Consider the following 17,414-nt stretch of genomic DNA (forward strand, 5'->3'; position numbering starts at 1 on the left):
GTGTCTCTGGTCACACCTATGCCAGTTGACCTTAAGCCTGGGGTTGAGGTCCTCTCTTATTTCTTCAGGGCCCAGAGTACTTCATAGGCTGTCTTGATATTATAGGTCTGGTTTACAAGATGCCTGATCAGACCACCTTGGCTAGGACCTAGCCCAGAAGACAAAGTGTAGGTCCAGACTTTTCCTGCAGTTGAACTATAGGGTCTTTTGAGTTTTAATTCACTGGAAGTCCCAAATTTTTGGAGAGTTTAACTTCCTATAGGACAATCCAACCTCATAGAGACCCCTGAGATGATAGTCATTCTAAGAGCAGGCTTCCTGGGGTGGTTGTGGAGTGGCCATGCTTGTCTGACTCTCAGACCTAAGAAGGGCCCTTAGATTAACCAGGGCGACCTCTAGGGCTCCTCTAGTAACTGACCCACAGCCTTATGGATGATACAAAGCCAGCATGTCTGGGCCTCGGGGTAAGAGGCAATGTGGGAACTAGTACAGCATCTACAGCTCTTCCCGGATGCCTGCCATGTCCATGGGCGTTTTCTCCAGGCAGAGAGGGTTAAATACGCTAATCGACCTGATAGCAAGTGAAAGGGCAATTAATCTTGTCATTTGTCTTTGCAAACTGCTAAAGGTCACATGGAGAGGATCTTGGGTTTTTTGTTTTGTTTTTTAATATATTTTATTGATTGTGCTATTACAGCTGTCCCAATTTTTCCATTTTTGCTCCACTCCACTTGGTGTACCCCCTTCCCTCCAGCAGTCACGCACTTAGTTCATGTCCATGGGTCATGCATGTAAGTTCTTTGGCTTCCCCATTTCCTGTACTGTTCTTAACCTCCCCCTGTGTATTTTGTACCTACCATTTATGCTTCTTATTCCCTGTACCTTTTCCTCCATTCTGCCCTTCCCTCTCCCAGCTGATAACCCTCCCAATAACCTCCGTATCTGTGATTCTGTTCCTGTTCTGGATTTTTGCTTAGTTTTTTGTTTTGTTTTGTTTTTATATTTAGTTGTTGATAGTTGTGAGTTTGTTGTCATTTTAATGTTCATAGTTTCGATGTTTTCCTTTTTCTTAAATAAGTCCCTTTATCACTTCCCTGTAATAATGGCTTGATGATGATGAACTCCTTTAGCTTTACCTTGTCTGGGAAGCACTTTATCTATCTACCCTTCCATTCTAAATGATAGCTTTGCTGAATAGAGTAATCTAGGTTGTAAGTCCTTGCTTTTCTTCACTTTGAGTAATTCTTGCCAGTCGCTTCTTTCCTGCATAGTTTCTTTTGAGAAATCAGCTGACAGTTTGATGGGAACTCCTTTGTAGGCAACTTTCTGCTTTTAAGATTCTTTATCTTTAACCTTTGGCATTTTAATTATGATGTGTCTTGGTGTGGTCCTTTTTGGGTCCAACTTGTTTGGGATTCTCTGTACTTCCTGGATTTGTATGTCTATTTCCTTCACCAAATTAGGGAAGTTTTCTTTCATTATTTTTTCAAATAAATTTTTAATTTTTTGCTGTTTCTATTCTTCCTTTTGACATCCCTATGATTTGGATGTTGGTATGTTTGAAGATGTCCCAGAGGCTGTCCTCATTTTTTTTTCTTGCTGTTTTTCTTTTTTCTATTTGTTGTTTTGGTTGAATGCTTATTTCTCCCTCAAATTTCAAATCATTGATATGAATCCCAGTTTCCTACCCTCCTCTGTTGGTTCCCTGTAGATTTTTCTTTATTCACTTGGCATAACCTTCATTTTTTTTTCTGGATCTTTTTTTATTTTGTTCTCGTACTCAGTGAGTTCTTGAGGATCCTTATCACCAGTGTTTTGAACTCTGCATTTGATAGGTCAGTTATTTCTGTTTCATTTAGTTCTTTTTCTGGGGTTTTGTTCTGTTCTTTCATTTGGGCCATATTTCTTTGTCTTCTCAATTTGGCAGCCTCCCTGTGTTTCTGTATATGAGGTAGAGCAGCTTTGACTCCCTGTCTTAGTAGTGTGTGCTGTTGTAGAAAAGGCACCTGTAAACTGTAGGGTGGAGCCTTAGGTGATCACCAGGGTGCGGCAACCTGCTTTTCCACTTTGTGGCTCTATGTGCAGGAAGGGCTCAGAGAGGGGACAGTGCTGCTGCCTGGCTTCTGGAGGTTTGCCTGGCCCTCCCCCTGTACAACTGGCGCCCTTCCAGCTGTTGCCCTGGTGCTGAATTCCAGAGGGGGTGGGTCTGCTTATGTTTTAAGTCCATGTGGGCCCTTTAAGTGGAATCTCCTGAAAATCTGGCCGTTTCTTCCACTGCCCCAAACCCCACTGGTTTTTTACAGCCAGAAGTTATGAGGATTTATCTTCCTGGTGCTGGAACCCTGGGATCTGTGGTCTGGCCTGGGGCTGGGATCGCTTACTCCCAAGGTATCCCTCCACCACACGTGAATGTGGGGCGCCCCTTCTGCCACTGCCACATCTCTGCCCGTCTACATGTCTTTGCTCCTCCTGCCTGTCTGGATGAATGTGGCTTTTTAAATCCTTGGTTTGCAGGCTTGCATACTACTCAGTTTTCTGATGGTTCGAAGTGATATATGTTTTGTGGTCTAGTTGTAATTCTTTCTGTGTTTGCATGAGGAGGCAAAATGTCTTATACATGTATGTGTTTGTATTTTTAAAACTTTCTTTAAATAAAAGTGGAATTAAACTATACCAATCTTGTACCGTTTTATAGCTTGCTGTTTTCACTTAACCAATGTAACCTGAACATAGAGGTTAGATTACAGTGTTCATTGTTTTGATTCAGATATCTTTCTTTGTGACTTACAAGAAAGATTCTCTCTTGAAAAGTCCTCATTTTCTATCTTTGGCATCTAGTTCTTTGTAATGCTTTCAGGTGGTTGAAGTTTGAAGAAGATGTTGAGGATGGGGGAGAACGCTGGAGCAAGCCCTATGTGGCAACCCTTTCACTGCACAGTCTCTTTGAGCTAAGAAGCTGCCTTATTAATGGAACGGTCCTTCTGGATATGCGTGCAAATAGCATAGAAGAAATTTCAGGTAAGGTGAGATGAGAGAACACAGGCATACTTGTGTAAGTTAAGAAGGGTGCTATAGAGGGAAGAATAAAGTGGTTGTGTGTCCGTAGGCAAGCCACTTAGCATTCCCAGCCTCAACATTCTCAGCTGTGGGATGGGTACCAACTAGGAAACTGCTTCACAGACCAATGGGATTCAAATGACATGGTGTTTAGTCTTCCATTTGTCTGTTAATTCAGCAACATTTATTTTGTATTTATTTATGCCTGATTATGTACTAGGCACTGGGGCATAAAGGTACAATACAGTTCCCACCGTCAAGAAGCTCATTTTTTAGTGGGGAAAATAGCCATGGAATAATTAATAGCAACAGTGGAGATATATTTTGACAATAGTTAGTTCTTTCTGTGTTTGCATGAGGAGCAACTACAAGTTGTGCAGAGAAAAGAGAGTTAAAGAAAGTTTTTAAAAACATGGCAGTTAGGGAGGACATGTAAGAAATTGGGCCCAAGTCCCCCCCACTCTTTCGGCAAGATACAAAGGGGAGATGCTGACGGAGCTGCCCGGAGCGCTTGAGCGTTCCGTCACTGCGTTTCGGGAGTGGAGTTCGGGAAACATCTGGTGGAGTTTTCCCCTGGCTGGGCTTGGTTTGGCGGACAGGTTAAATAAGGATTTCTCCACACTTTATTTAAAGTATCCAAGTAGTTCTCTCTCTCTCTCTCTGGGATCACGTGGGGACACAAAGGAGAGGTCACCAGGGAGGGCTCCTGTGTCCCCTCCGAAGACTCTAGCAGAAAGTTGTTCCTTGATGCTTCTAGCTCCCAGTGTCCGGTGTCTCTCTTATAAGGATTTGTGTCTCTCTCTTATAATGCTGTTTGTCAATATCATCCAGGATGATCTCACCTGGAGATCCTTAATTACATCTTCGAAGACCCTTTGTACAAATAAGGTCACATTCACAGGTCTGGGAGTAATATACAGACAGATTTTTGTGGGGTCACCATTCAAACCACTACAAAAGCCAAGAGGGAAGAAATTTTTAATTCATCAGTGTCAAATGCCACAGAGAGGGCAGGTTAGGTAAGAACTAGGAGCATCCATCAGCTTTAGCAACTGGAAGGTTATTAATGATTTTATCAAAAGGAATTTCTTTGAAGTAGCCTAATTGCAGGGGGCTGAGGAATTTTTGTTTTGAAAACTTTAAGTGATGGGAGAGTGAGAGAGAGGGAGAGATAGATAGATAGATAGATAGATAGATAGATAGATAGATAGATAGATAGATAGATAAAGGAGGACTTGGGGTAGATATTCCTTTCTTTTTTTTTTTTTTTTCCAAGAAAAGGGATCCTGAAGCACGTTAATATGGGGGCAAGGAACCAAACAATATAAAGGTTAAATATAGAGAAGCATGGATCTTTGGCTTGAACATTTGCAAATAGATTTTCTGTATTTATTGCTGCTAGCACTTGGATAGTCATGGATGAAGTTGGGTTGGGAACAAGTTGAAGTTAGGGGGAGGCTTGGGAGTAGGTTCATAGGGTGGGGGTAAAACTGCTATAGTTCTCCACAGTAGGTACCTGATGTGTTCACGTTGGCGGTGAATTGCAGCAGCGTCCAAGTCTTGGAAAGGCTCTGCAGAAGACCTTTGGCGGATGACGGAACAAAATGTGTAATATTGTGGGCCTTTGAGTTGGACGGTCTTGTGTTTGAATCCTAGCTCTGTACATCTTACTGGATGTGAGACCTTGAGGAATTTTGTAATGTTTTGGCCTCAGTTTCCTGATCTGTAAAAATTGTTATACCAGCCACTTTTCAGAGTTCTTATAAGGATCAGATTAGATAATCTAATACAGTTCCTGGCACACACACAGTGCCCAGTAGTTTCTATTTCTAGTAACAATGACTAGGTGAATGAAGCATAGCTCAGCACAGCTGCTGTCACCAACCAGCCGTTTCAGGCACTGAGGAGGAATCTCACTGACACTGGCTGCACTGCCTCCCCTCCTGCTTGACCCTGGCCTCGTACCCAATCTGACGTCGCCTCTGTGGGTCTGTGGACCGTCAGTTAGAGGGTTCAGATAAGCGCCTATTTTCCAGACCTGATCCTGGACCAGCAAGAACTGTTCAGTGACCTGAGTGACAGCATGAGGGTTAAAGTACGGGAAGCCCTTCTCAAAAAACATCACCATCAGAATGAAAAGAAGAGAAATAACCTCATTCCCATTGTTCGCTCCTTTGCTGAGGTTGGCAAGAAGCAGTCCGATCCACATTCGATGGATAAAAATGGTAAGATTATTAGGAGTGACTGTCTTCTCTTTTTATTAATAAGACATTTAGGAACTAGCTGGAGATACTAAGTTACTGGAGGGCAGGGCTGTATTGCTCTAGTATGCTCCCATGCTCACTCAGACACAGTACTTTTTGTGATTGGCAGGTGGGTGGCTGGGACTGGTGACTATTTCTTGCGGCACTAGGGATGCTGCCTCAGGTACACCTCAGTGGGCCCAGGGTGAGAGGTTTGCACCCCAGGTTGGCCTCAGCACTGATGTGGCTTTTGGGATATCCGCCTTGGGGATAATTTGGGGCCAGAGAATTTGGGATTACCTGGAGATTTTTAAAGAGGAAACAGGTTAGGGAGGCAAAATACAATAGTATAGACTCTTAAGCCCAACTTTAGGCTTGAGATTCTGGCTTTACCACTTGCAAAGTGTGTGACCTTGGGCAACCTCCTCAACCTCTTTAAGTCTCCTCTTTTCCTCTGTCAAATAAGAATAATAGGTTCTATGCCATAAGTTTATTGTGAGGTTTCAATAACTTAATTCATGTAAGGTCCTTAGCCAGGTGCACTCAGTGAATTTCAGCTACTGACTGGTTTCCTTTTCTGTAGCTGGGCAGGGCCTAATCTACATTGGTTTCCTTGTCCCCACATTTCCTGAGTCATGTTTTGTAGGGGATTTACCTGGGAATCTGTATATTTGAAAAGTTCTCCATGGGAGTCTCCGATATCCATTCTTGGTTAAGGATTACTGATCCAACAGAGGAAGAAAAGAGGGTTAGTTACATAGATGCTCAGGAAGAAGGCGCAGGAGCACTAACACCTCTGTCCCCCTTCACCACTGACTAGTAGGCAAGGAGATAGGCATGTGTGGTCCTGGCTTCTTGGCCACCTTAACTATGTCTTTAGGTGGTCTTTGCAGGAGATTGTCAGTCATAGCTAATCAGTCGTGAATGAGGTCTGTCAGATGGGGAAAGGGCAGGCACTCAGAGAATTCTGTTTCATTTTCTCCGAATAGGTCAAACCGTGTCTCCTCAGTCTGTTCCAGCTACAAATCTTGAAGTAAAAAATGGAGTGAATTGTGAACACAGCCCCGTGGATTTAAGCAAGGTGAGCAGAGACATAGGAAGTTGGCTTACAGGCCTAAGCGTATCTGTAGTGGAACCCAGAGTCAGCTTTGGAATTTCAACAGCCTTTTTCCAAGACCAGCGCCCCTTCTGCAGAAAAGGAGGCCTGTCTGCTCATCTCTTCTTCCTTCTGCTGCAGCCCGGATGGGGCTGACTCACCAGCTTGTCCCGCCAGGGCTGACGTGCTGGAACTGAAACGTGCACGGATAATCCTCCCTGACACAGGCCTCCTGATTTTTCAGATTTGTTTTTTGGCACCTGCTCTCCAGCAGCTCCTTCTTACCTCTGAGGGTTTTGTTGAAACAGTATTTTTGCTACTGTCTCCTAAAACTACTTTGTGGTTGATACTCTTCTTGGGGACCTTGACTTTGTTGTCTGAGGCCTCACTGCAGTTTCTGGTTCAGGCCTCTTCTTGTGCTGGGCTGTCCTTGACATTACCTTGCTAATGCAGGTAGTGCCAGGCTATATCTCTGCTCATAAAACCTTGAAACCTCTGACAAAGCAGTCAAGTATTTTAAAACAGAAAATATTTGACATAGAACTTTAAAAACATTTTTCGAGGAACATGTGTAATGGAATTCAAGTCAGAGCACCTGTATTTAAATTCTAAAAGCTTTGTCATCCCAAGCAACTCAACTTCACCTCTCTGGGCCTTGGTTGCTTCATTTTTTAAAATAAAAACTGGAGCTAATAAGATCTATCTTACCCAACTTACAGAGTTCTTGTAAGGATCAAATGAAATAGGATGAGAAAACATTTGTTACACTGTGAAGCGACACAGAAATGTAAGGCCTGAGGAAGGTGATTGATGTCGGAGGCAATGCTTCCCCAGTTCTCACAGGTTGTTTGGACTTTCAGGTGGACCTTCATTTCATGAAAAAAATTCCCACTGGGGCAGAGGCCTCCAACGTCCTGGTTGGCGAGGTGGATACTCTGGACCGCCCCATCGTCGCCTTTGTGAGGCTGTCTCCAGCTGTTCTTCTCTCAGGCCTGACGGAAGTGCCCATCCCCACAAGGTAAAGACAAAGACAGCATGACTCAGGTCTATCCAGAGCACATTTATGTGAGCTCAGGGGGAAGAAACTGGCTAATGCCTAAGCCTAGGATAATTAATTAATTTTGGGAATGCTGCTTAAAATTCAGCAGTGATCTCACTGGGGGTATATTTGGTTAATCTTCATGCAGAAGAATTCTAAGACTTTCAAGGCTACTAATGCACAGTACCTGCAGTCCTGGAAATGGAGAATTGAAGAGCATTCAAAGGGCATGGCAAGGGCTACCTTACTGCCCCCCCCCCCCTCGGTTCTATAGAGCCGGATCCCAGGGAAGTGTCTCTAAGCAAAGGCATTGATGTCTTTTCCACAGTTCTGGCTTGGATTTGTTTGGCTTGCAGATATGTCCACGTTTGCTCAGAGGGCTATTCATGCACTCTGAAGGCAGTGATTCAAGTGACTCAGAGCCCCATTAATTACACAGTATTCAGATGTTCAGAACACAATTTAGACTCCTCTCCAGAGCTTGATAATTTCAACTTCGTTATTCTTTTCTTCCCTCCATCATTTTCATTAAAAAAATATATTTTATTGATTATGCTATTACAATTGTCCCATTTTTTTCTCCCCTTTTTTCCCCTCTGCCCTGCCCCCACCTCTCACTGTCATTCCCCACCTCCCCCTTAGTTCATGTCCTTGGGTCATACATATAAGTTCTTTGGCTTCTCCATTTCCTATACTTTTCTTAACCTCCCCCTGTCTTTTTTGTACCTACCATTTATGCTTCTTATTCCCTGTACCTTTTAACCCTATTCTTTCCCCACCCCTTCCCCACTGATAACCCTCCATGTGATCTCCATTTCTGTGATTCTTTTTCTATTCTAGATTTTTTGCTTAATTTGTTTGTTAATTTTTAGGTTCAATTGTTAATGGTTGTGAGTTTTTTGTAATTTTACTGTTTATATTTTTGGTCATCTTTTTTTTCTTAGATAAGTCCCTTTAACCTTTTATGTAATAAGGACTTGGTGACGATGAACTTTTTTAACTTGACCTTATCTGGGAAGCACTTTATCTGTTCTCATGTTCTAAATGATAGTTTTGCTGGATAGAGTAATCTTGGATGTAGGTTCTTGCCTTTCATGACTTGGAATACTTCTTTCCAGCCCCTTCTTGCCTGCAAGGTTTCTTTTGAGAAATCAGCTGGTAGTCTAATGGGAGCTTCTTTGTAGCTAACTGTTTCCTTTTCTCTTGCTGCTTTTAAGATGTTCTCCTTATCTTTAATCTTGAGTAATCTGGACTTCCTGAAAGTCTATTTCCTTTGGCAGATTGGGGAAGTTCTCCTTCATTACGTTTTCAAATAAGTTTTCAATTTCTTGGCCTTCCTCTTCTCTTTCTGGCACCCCTATGATTCAGATGTTAGAAGGTGTAAAGTTGTCTCGGACATTCCTAAGCCTCTCCGTGTTTTTTTCTGAATTCTTGTTTCTTCATTCTGGTCTGGTTGAATGTTTATTTCTTCCTTCTCCTCCAAATCATTAATTTGAATCCAGTTTCCTTCCCATCACCGTTGGTTCCCTGTGTGTTTTTCTTTATTTCACTTTGCATAGCCTTCACTTCTTCCTCTATTTTGTGACCATACTCAACCATTTCTATGAGCATCCTGATTACCAGTGTTTTGAACTCTGCATCTGATAGGTTGGCTATCTCTTCATTGCTTAGTTCTATTTTTGGAGTTTTGATCTATTCTTTCATTTGAGCCATTGTTTTTTGTCTCAGTGTACCTATTATGTTCTAAGGGGTGGAGCCTTAGGTATTCCCTAGGGTGGGGCAACCCACGTTGTCACATGTGGCACTATATATGGGAGAGGAGTCGAAAGGGAGCAATGCTGCTTGCTCAGTGGGCTTTCATTCAATTCCTCTGCTTCCCACAAGCAAATTGGGCCCTTCTGGTGCTTATTCCCAGGTGGGTGGGTTTGTGTATATTCTAGGGCCCTGTGTGTCTCTCTGATGAACTCTCCTATGAGCCTGGCAGTTTCTCCTGCTGCCACAATCCCCACAGGTTTTTTCAGTTACAGGTTTTGAGGCTTTCTTTCCCCACACTGGAATCCTGGGTTTTGTGGTCTGTTTTGCTCCTCAGTTGTTCCTCCCAGTTTATCTGCATGCAAATGTGGGATCCTCCTGTCTGCCAACTGCAGCCTTGCTGCATGTCCTCTCCACTCCTCCTACTAGTCTGAATGAATGTTTTTTCTTTAACTCCTTGATTGTTAGACTTCCATAAAGTTCAGTTTTCTGGTAGTTCTGGTTGTTTTTGTTTTCATATTTGTTGTTGCCCTTTGGTTGTGAGAGGAGGCAAAGTGTATCTACCTATGCCTCCATCTTGGCTGGAAGTCCAGGAAAATCTCATCATTTTCTTATTAGTACAATGAATGAGATTTTGATTATGTTGAACTTGCATTACAATGCCATATTTTTGAAAGAGTGTCTTTTCTATAGCAAGGAATGGTGTCTATGGAAATCCCAAGAATTACAAACACATTATTGAAGGGAGTCATACAGATAGCTTCCCATGCCCACAGTGGGGCTGTTAGAGCCAGGCAGCTCATTCGGCTCCATCATTAGTCTGCCTGCTTTTATTGAGGGTACCGTGGTGATTTCTGTTTGATAGAAGAGAGAAACGTTCTGCTGGTCTTTAGAGAGGAGTAAGATGTCACTTCTTTATTTTACTTACATAATTTCCTCCTTTGTGTGTGTTGCCAGATTTTTGTTTATCCTATTGGGTCCAGTAGGGAAAGGTCAGCAGTACCATGAGATTGGCAGGTCCATGGCCACCATCATGACAGATGAGGTATGTGCCACTTTTGTTTTTCCTTCGTTCATCTCATAAATAATTACTGAGTATTTACTCTGTGCCAGGCACTGTGCTCATTGTCGGGTATAAAATCATTACAGATGAAGTGTCTGCTGGGAAGCAGTTCAGATCACTTCTCTGATTGCTTATTGCTTATCGAATAATCAAAGATGCAGAGAAATCTTTTTCTCGGAAAATTATTTTTCCCACACAGGATACTAAGAGAGAAAGATATTAAGGCTAACTTAATTTTCTGGAGAGGATTGTTAATTAAATGCATCTAGCCGGTTTACACAAAGAAATCTCAGTCCTGTCCCACATAAGGGAGACCCGTTTGTTTAAGAGTCGGGTTTGTGCTCAGCACTGTGGTGCGAATGCGCCGAGGCAGCCCGCCACTCTGGTGGCCGCAGGCCTGAGCCCCGTGGCCTGCCTCAGTGAGGACTTCGCTGCTCCTGGGAGTTGCAAAGCAGGACTGTCAAGGCATATGTGTCGTAGCAGGCAGAGGAGGTGGGGGCTGTGTTTTATCGGCTCTTTGATTGGGAGGCTTATTTCACCAAAGACCTTCATTAGTAATTCCACCCAGTTTTTCCAGCCATTATGATCAGGAAAAATTTCCTATGCATCTTTTATTCCATTCTTTGAGGAAATAACAGAATTATGCAACTGTAGAATTATAGAGTGCCTTATCCAATGTAAAAATTATACAAATGTCCTGTCTCTTCTTATACTAGGAGACATATGTTTAGTTCTTTTTGACTTATTTTTAGGTTCATTTTTAAAAATCATTTTATCCTTGCACTTCTCTAAATGCTAAAGTTTTTCTACATTTCAGATCCCCATGACAGAAATAAAAATGAAGAGGCTGTATTCGTTTTTCACTGTGTCCATGGGTGAATTGTTTTAGGTAACATCATTTTCAACTTTCCTGAGGGTTTTTTTTTTCTCTGTAGATTTTTCATGATGTGGCCTATAAGGCAAAAGAGCGAGACGACCTCCTGGCAGGGATTGATGAGTTCCTGGACCAGGTGACGGTGCTTCCTCCAGGGGAGTGGGACCCCTCCATTAGGATTGAGCCGCCCAAAAATGTCCCTTCCCAGGTAATGAATGCACACTAGCCAGTGGTGGCTTGGTGTCACTTAGTGAGTGCCCAACCATGGATAAAGCAAAGATCGTGCTGGGTGTATGCTAAATAAATCGACACATGCCCTGTTTGGGGGCACCTAGAATGTCAGAATAGGAAATGAATGTGCAGTAACGCAGATTGGCTCCGGTGCGGCAGGGGCCAGTCAGGATGAATTTTAAGCCAACTTTCGAAGAACTGATGTGGACTGGCAGAGGGGAGAGTGAAGGACATTACTTGGGAGTATGTTAGGAATGACACTATTGTAAATGAAAAGAGGGAGTTGTATAGAGAGAGCAAATAGCGTTCACACTTTTTTGACAGGTTGAAGATGGGAAGGATACTCCTGCTAAGCACTGGACAGTAAACCAGGTGCTTTACATGTGCTAATTCAATCTTCTCAGCAGCATCCCCAAATAGGGATTGCTATCCTTAGCTTACAAAAAAGGAATAAAACTATCTTCAGGGTTTTAAGGTAAAGTAAGATTATATAGAGGCAGATGTGAAACTGGAGCTTAGGTTATACTGGGTGTCAAAGCCTCCGTTTTTCTGCTTCTGGGCAAGGCAGAGTTAGAAGTCAAGTCCTAGTGGAGAGGAGGAGAAATTATGGTTTTGTTTTTTTCTCAGAAAAGTCAATAAACTGCCCCAAATCAATGAATGCATGTGAAAGCTACAAACACTTGGGTATTTTTTGGCTGCTTTTGGATTATTTTACCACTTCCCGTTGTTAGTAGGAACTACAAACTAGATGGCTGACTTCATTGATTTTGTGGTCATCTCTGTTAAAAGGAAAAAAGGAAAATGCCTGGAGTTCCAAATGGAAACGTTTGCCACATAGAACCAGAACCACACGGGGGCCACAGCGGGCCAGAGCTTCAGCGCACCGGGCGGTGAGTTCCGGGATGTTTCCCAGCTGACGCTGCTTGCTGGGCGCCAGTTGTGTAAGGGAATGAGTCATCCTCTTCGCTTTCAGCCTTCTACTCTGTAGCAGCTTAAATGGCTGGGAGTGACTCTTCAGATGGAACCATTGGCTATAAGTACTATGAACATATCGAAGGTTGTATTCGTTCGGTACCATGCTCTGTTTCACCTCCAGTTCCTCCCACACGCCGTTCCCTCTGGTCTGAACACACACCCCCTTCCTCCTCTCCTGGCTGACTGCTGCTCATCCTTGGCCTCGGCTGAGGTGTCACTTCTTTTGGAAAGCCTTCCGGGACTCTCTATAGGTGAGGTTAGGCATTCCTGCTACATGGTGTCACAACTTTGAGCTCTGTCCCCTGCCCACCTGCCACCCTACTCCCAACCCCCTGTACAGCTCTTATTATACTTTATTATTGCTTGGTTCATTGTCCTTCCTGCTAGAATGTTTGCCCCATAACAGCAGGGACCCCATTATATTACTAGCACCTAGCACAGTGCTCTGCACAGAGTAGCTATTCAAATGAATGAATGAATGTATGATTTTAGAATGATGCTTATTCAGTAACATGGATGGAGTAAGTATGGATAAATATTGAATGATTATTTTAAGAGAAACTCTCAGGGTAAGAAAATAGGTACCATTTTAGGTACATGTCTCAGAATAGGTAATCTACTCTTCTAGGCCAAAATTTTGAGAAGCAATGTCCAAGAAAAAGGTTCACTGTGGTAGTGAGCGAAAGCAGGTTCCCAGACTAGGAGGTTTTATTTGCCAGGTGGGAAGGTGGTGAGACAGATGATATTTTGGGTTGATCATGGGAGAAGGTTGAGACTGTGGTTCGGGCTCTGTGAGCTGTGCTGGTTTCCGAATGATCGGCTGCTGGGCAGAGATTCTCAGGGCAGGACCCAGACATAGAAAGAAGCTTTTAACATTTTCTGCTCTCTTGCTTTCGCTTTATTTTATTCTTCCTTGCCCAAGATTTTTTTCTTTCTTTTTTTTTTTTTAAGATTTTATTTATTTATCTTTAGAGGGGAAGGGAAAGAGAGAGGGAGAGAAACATCAATGTATGGTTGCCTTTCATGCATCCCCTGCTGGGAACTGGCCTGCAGGGAACCAGCCTGCAACCCGGGTATGTGCCCTGACTGGGAATCGAACCGCGATTGTCTGGTTCGCAGGCCTGCGCTCAATCCACTGAGCTACACCAGCCAGGGCAAGATTTTTTTCTTTTGAATTGTGAAGAGCCATTTACTTTCCCATTTTTGGAAATTTGGGGAGAGGAAATGAAAGGAGGATGAGGAGCAGGAGAGAATGACACTTCACTGCCGTGTCCTGACAGGGCAGTCGTCTCCTGATTGGAGGGATGTACTAAGGATGGAGAAGGGTAAGCAGGTTCTGGGGAGGGACCACTGGAGCAAGGAGGAGCCCCTTGGTGGAAGGGGTCACTGAAAAGAGGGAGCAACCTCTAAGAGTAGGTTTAACATTTTCTTTTAAGTGGGGAGAAGTCCGAATTTGGTGGGGAGGCCTGGTGTTGAGAGACAGTTCAAGGGAAACATCTGTCCTTATTAGAATAGGTTCCGGGATTGAGACTGTCTTAGAGGGGCTGGCGTTGACTTTTCTTTGTTTGTTTTTAGGTGGTGGTATTTAAGGGGAAGGGCCTTCGGGTATGGATTTGATAGTGTTTCAGAGTTATGATGTATCTTTTGAATATAAGGGGTGTCGACACCCCAGGACTTAGAGTTTGAAAGTAGAAGAAATGAGGACATCAAGGTTTCCTCCAAACAGATCACCCATGTGGTGGTGAGACTTCAGGTTCCTGTTAGTGTCAGAGGGAGGAGAGTAAACTAGGGCCTCCCTTTCTGTGGCTTCTCATAAATGCATTTCACATAAATCTTCTGTCTGTTACTCACAGACACTCTTCCCTAAGGGCTGCTCCTGTGTCCAGGAGCCGACCAGTCATGTCAGAGCCTCAGGCTGCCTCAGTGGGGCGAGGCTCATTACTGCAGAAGGCGATGCTTCTCTCAGAATAATACCCTTCAGAGGAAGGTCGTTGGTGATTGAGAGGTGATAGTCACGTGGTACTAAGATGCTGTGCTGGCTAAGGACCCAGAAACACTAGAATCTTGCCCCAGACTAATTGCAGCTGCCTGTAAGTTTCTTAAGGGGCTATTTGCCCAGAGAAGACAGCAAGAAAAAATACTTTACTACAAACTGGAACCTTGGTCCCAAACCCTGAGGTAGATCTCTGTCTTGTGCTCTAGGTTAGACTCTGTAGATAGCTCCTTCCTTAGTCCGCTTTGCCAGGCAGGCTGAAACCAAAGCGGGTCACAGACTGGCTCTGCTTCTCTCCCCTAAGCCCAGATCCGGACTGGGATGTTGCTACTGAAAGCTGAGAAAGGGTGAATCCCAACTCTGCCCACCCAAGCCAGAGGGAAATAGCAAGTGGGTGTTATCATACAGTGTCTGTCCCGTGTCCACCTGCACACTCATTGTACCTTGACAGGGGAGAGAGAGGTACATGGAGAAGGCTTGTCGTGCCTTCTCTCCTGGCACTCAGGTCCCTCCAGGCTCCTAAAAAGAGGAAGGAAGGCAGGGAGGGAGGGAGGGAGGGAGGGAAGGAGGGAGGGAGGAAGGGAGGGAGGGAGGGAGGGAGGGAGGGAGGGAGGGAGGGAGGGAGAAAGGAAAGGGAAGGAAGGAAGGAATGAAGGGCTGGCTGAACCTCCGTTCATGAGAGAGATCGTTTCTTAAAGCTTTTTATTATAGAAAATTTCAAACATATAAAAAATAAAAAAGGATAGTATAATGAACCCCATCATGTGCCCATCAACAGTTACCAACATTTTGCTGACTTCGCTTTACCGCTTAATTGTTTTATGTTTTCTAGATAATTTTAAACCAAATCACCAGTAGCATGCCATTTTACTTGTAACCACTTCAGTATGTATCTTCATTTGGTAAGGACATTTTAAAAAACAACTATTGTGCCATTATTAAATCTAACAAAGTTAACAATAATTCTTTTTTTTCAATGCTTTTTAAAATCCTCACCCAAGGATATGTTTATTGATTTTTTTTTTTAGAGAGAGAAAAAGGGAGAGAGAAGCATCGATGTGAGAAACATCGATCGGTTGCCTCCCACACGCACCCTGACTGGGATCGAACCCACAACCTAGGCATGTGCCCTGACTGGGAATAGAACTTGCCACCTTTTGGTGTACAAGACAGTGCTCCAGCCATTGAGCTACCCAGCCAGGGCAGCAATAATTCTTTAAATTTTATATTGATCAGTCCATATGCAACTGTTTGTGATTGTCTTAGTAACATCTTTTTTAAGTTAATTTGTTTGACATAGGATCCAATGAAGGTTTGCATTTGGTTATTATGTTTCCATTCTATTGCAGTGCTCCCTATTCTATCCCATTGATTTATAGAAAAAAGAACAACAGGCAAATTGTCCTGTAGAATGCTGAATGGCTCTTTTTTTCATTCACCTAACAACTTTCACCGCGGTCTGGTTACTCCCCTCTTAGAAGTGACTCTGCAGGCACGCTGCTGATCCTGGGTGCGGGCTGTCTCGCACTTGATCTGTCTCTCGGTGCAGCGAGTCCTCAAGTCCTGCCACCAGGTCCTGTTCATTCTGACTCTTGATTAGCCCCTGAGTCCGTTCACCTCTTCTCACCCCAATCCACCACCTCTGATCTTGCCCCATGTTCCGTTCCTTACACCTACACCTGAGTGATCCTTCCAGAATGCAGGTTTAATTATGGTGAGCCCCTGTGTACAATCCTTCAGTGACTTGATATGCTGTTAGGATAAAATTCTAATTCCTTAAAACAGTTTCCAAGGTTTTTTTGTGCCTCAGCTTTTCTAGCTGCCCTGGCCTTGGCTGTTGGTATTTGTCTCCCACGCTGTCTTGTCCAGCCCTATCTCTTTCCGCACCTCGAACCTGCCATGTGCTCTCGCCTCTAGGTTAGTTTCTTCCACGCTTGCCCCTCTGCCTCAGCAGGCTAACTCCCGGCCACTCTTGAGTCCCTGCTGAAGAGCCCCGCCCTGCTCCGTGCTGCCTGTCTCCTGCACTGGACCTCTGGTCCTGGAGAGAAGGGCTGTGTGTGTCTTGCTCACTGCTGCTTCTCCAGGACCTGGCACAGTGCCTGACACAAAGTATCTGCCGCTGCTTGTCAACTGCGTGAATGAATTATTATGTTCATTTCTCAAGAGTAAGGTGGGTAGTTGTTCAGAGTAGGAAAGTGCATGTGAAGGAGGCATATTTTCTAAAAAGATGTAATGAAACTAACAGTTTTAATACCTCAAGTTGATTTTGAGCCTTTCCTCCTAACAGTTCAGAGTTCGAAGCTTGAAGTTGATACTTAATTTCATGTTAAGTTTTTGGAACTTTCTGTTGAATGGGTAATATGCACACCTAAATGAATTCTTTTTATGCTTTGGCTAATCACTCTAATTCATGCTCTTGGTTGCAAATAGAATCTTTGCTGACCCCAGGCATATCTCTTGTACTTGGGGGTCAAATTGAAGCCAAAGTATTATCTTAGTACAGAGCACATTTGAAGTGCTTTTATTTTTTAAAATATTTTATTTAGCCATAGCTGGTGTGGTTCAGTAGATTGAGTGCCAGCCTGCAAACCAAAGGGTTGCTGGTTTGATTCCCAGTCAGTGCACATGCCTGGGTTGTGGGCCAGATACCCAGTCGGGGGTGAGCAAGAGGCAACCGATGCATGAGAAACATCGGTCGGTTGCCTCTCACATGAGCCCCAACTGGGAACAAGGTCCACAGCCCAGCATGTGCCCTGACTGGGAGTCAAACTGGCAACCTTTTGCTTTGTGGCACAGTGCTCAGCCAACAGAGCCATACCAGTCAGGGCTTGAACTGCTTTTAAATGTGTGCTGTCGTTGTGCTCCTGTGAAAGAGGGACTGTGCCAGAGGCCTGTCTGCCATGTGTTCACAGGCTGTTTGGGGGCTTGGTGCTGGACATCAAGCGGAAGGCCCCCTGGTACTGGAGCGACTACCGGGATGCGCTCAGCTTACAGTGTTTGGCCTCCTTCCTGTTCCTGTACTGTGCCTGCATGTCGCCTGTCATCACCTTTGGGGGATTACTTGGCGAAGCCACCGAAGGACGCATAGTAA

The 17,414-nt window shown here is 44.0% G+C and overlaps 1 protein-coding gene across 1 annotated transcript in view; it reads left to right on the forward strand.

The window, feature by feature from the left end:
• The window catches only part of SLC4A8 (solute carrier family 4 member 8), a 78,889-nt gene that overhangs the window by 25,379 nt on the left and 36,096 nt on the right, over positions 1-17,414 (forward strand). Inside the window, exons 5-12 of the mRNA XM_037137194.2 lie at positions 2,858-3,018; positions 5,094-5,282; positions 6,290-6,381; positions 7,257-7,414; positions 10,145-10,232; positions 11,186-11,332; positions 12,145-12,245; positions 17,236-17,410. Coding sequence (XP_036993089.2) covers positions 2,858-3,018; positions 5,094-5,282; positions 6,290-6,381; positions 7,257-7,414; positions 10,145-10,232; positions 11,186-11,332; positions 12,145-12,245; positions 17,236-17,410 — 1,111 coding nt within the window. The remainder of the gene's footprint in view (positions 1-2,857; positions 3,019-5,093; positions 5,283-6,289; positions 6,382-7,256; positions 7,415-10,144; positions 10,233-11,185; positions 11,333-12,144; positions 12,246-17,235; positions 17,411-17,414) is intronic.

The sequence above is a fragment of the Artibeus jamaicensis genome, unplaced genomic scaffold (assembly GCF_021234435.1).
Source record: "Artibeus jamaicensis isolate MK-2021 breed Jamaican fruit bat unplaced genomic scaffold, CSHL_Jam_final contig_233, whole genome shotgun sequence".
NCBI classification, from domain to species: Eukaryota; Metazoa; Chordata; class Mammalia; order Chiroptera; family Phyllostomidae; genus Artibeus; species Artibeus jamaicensis.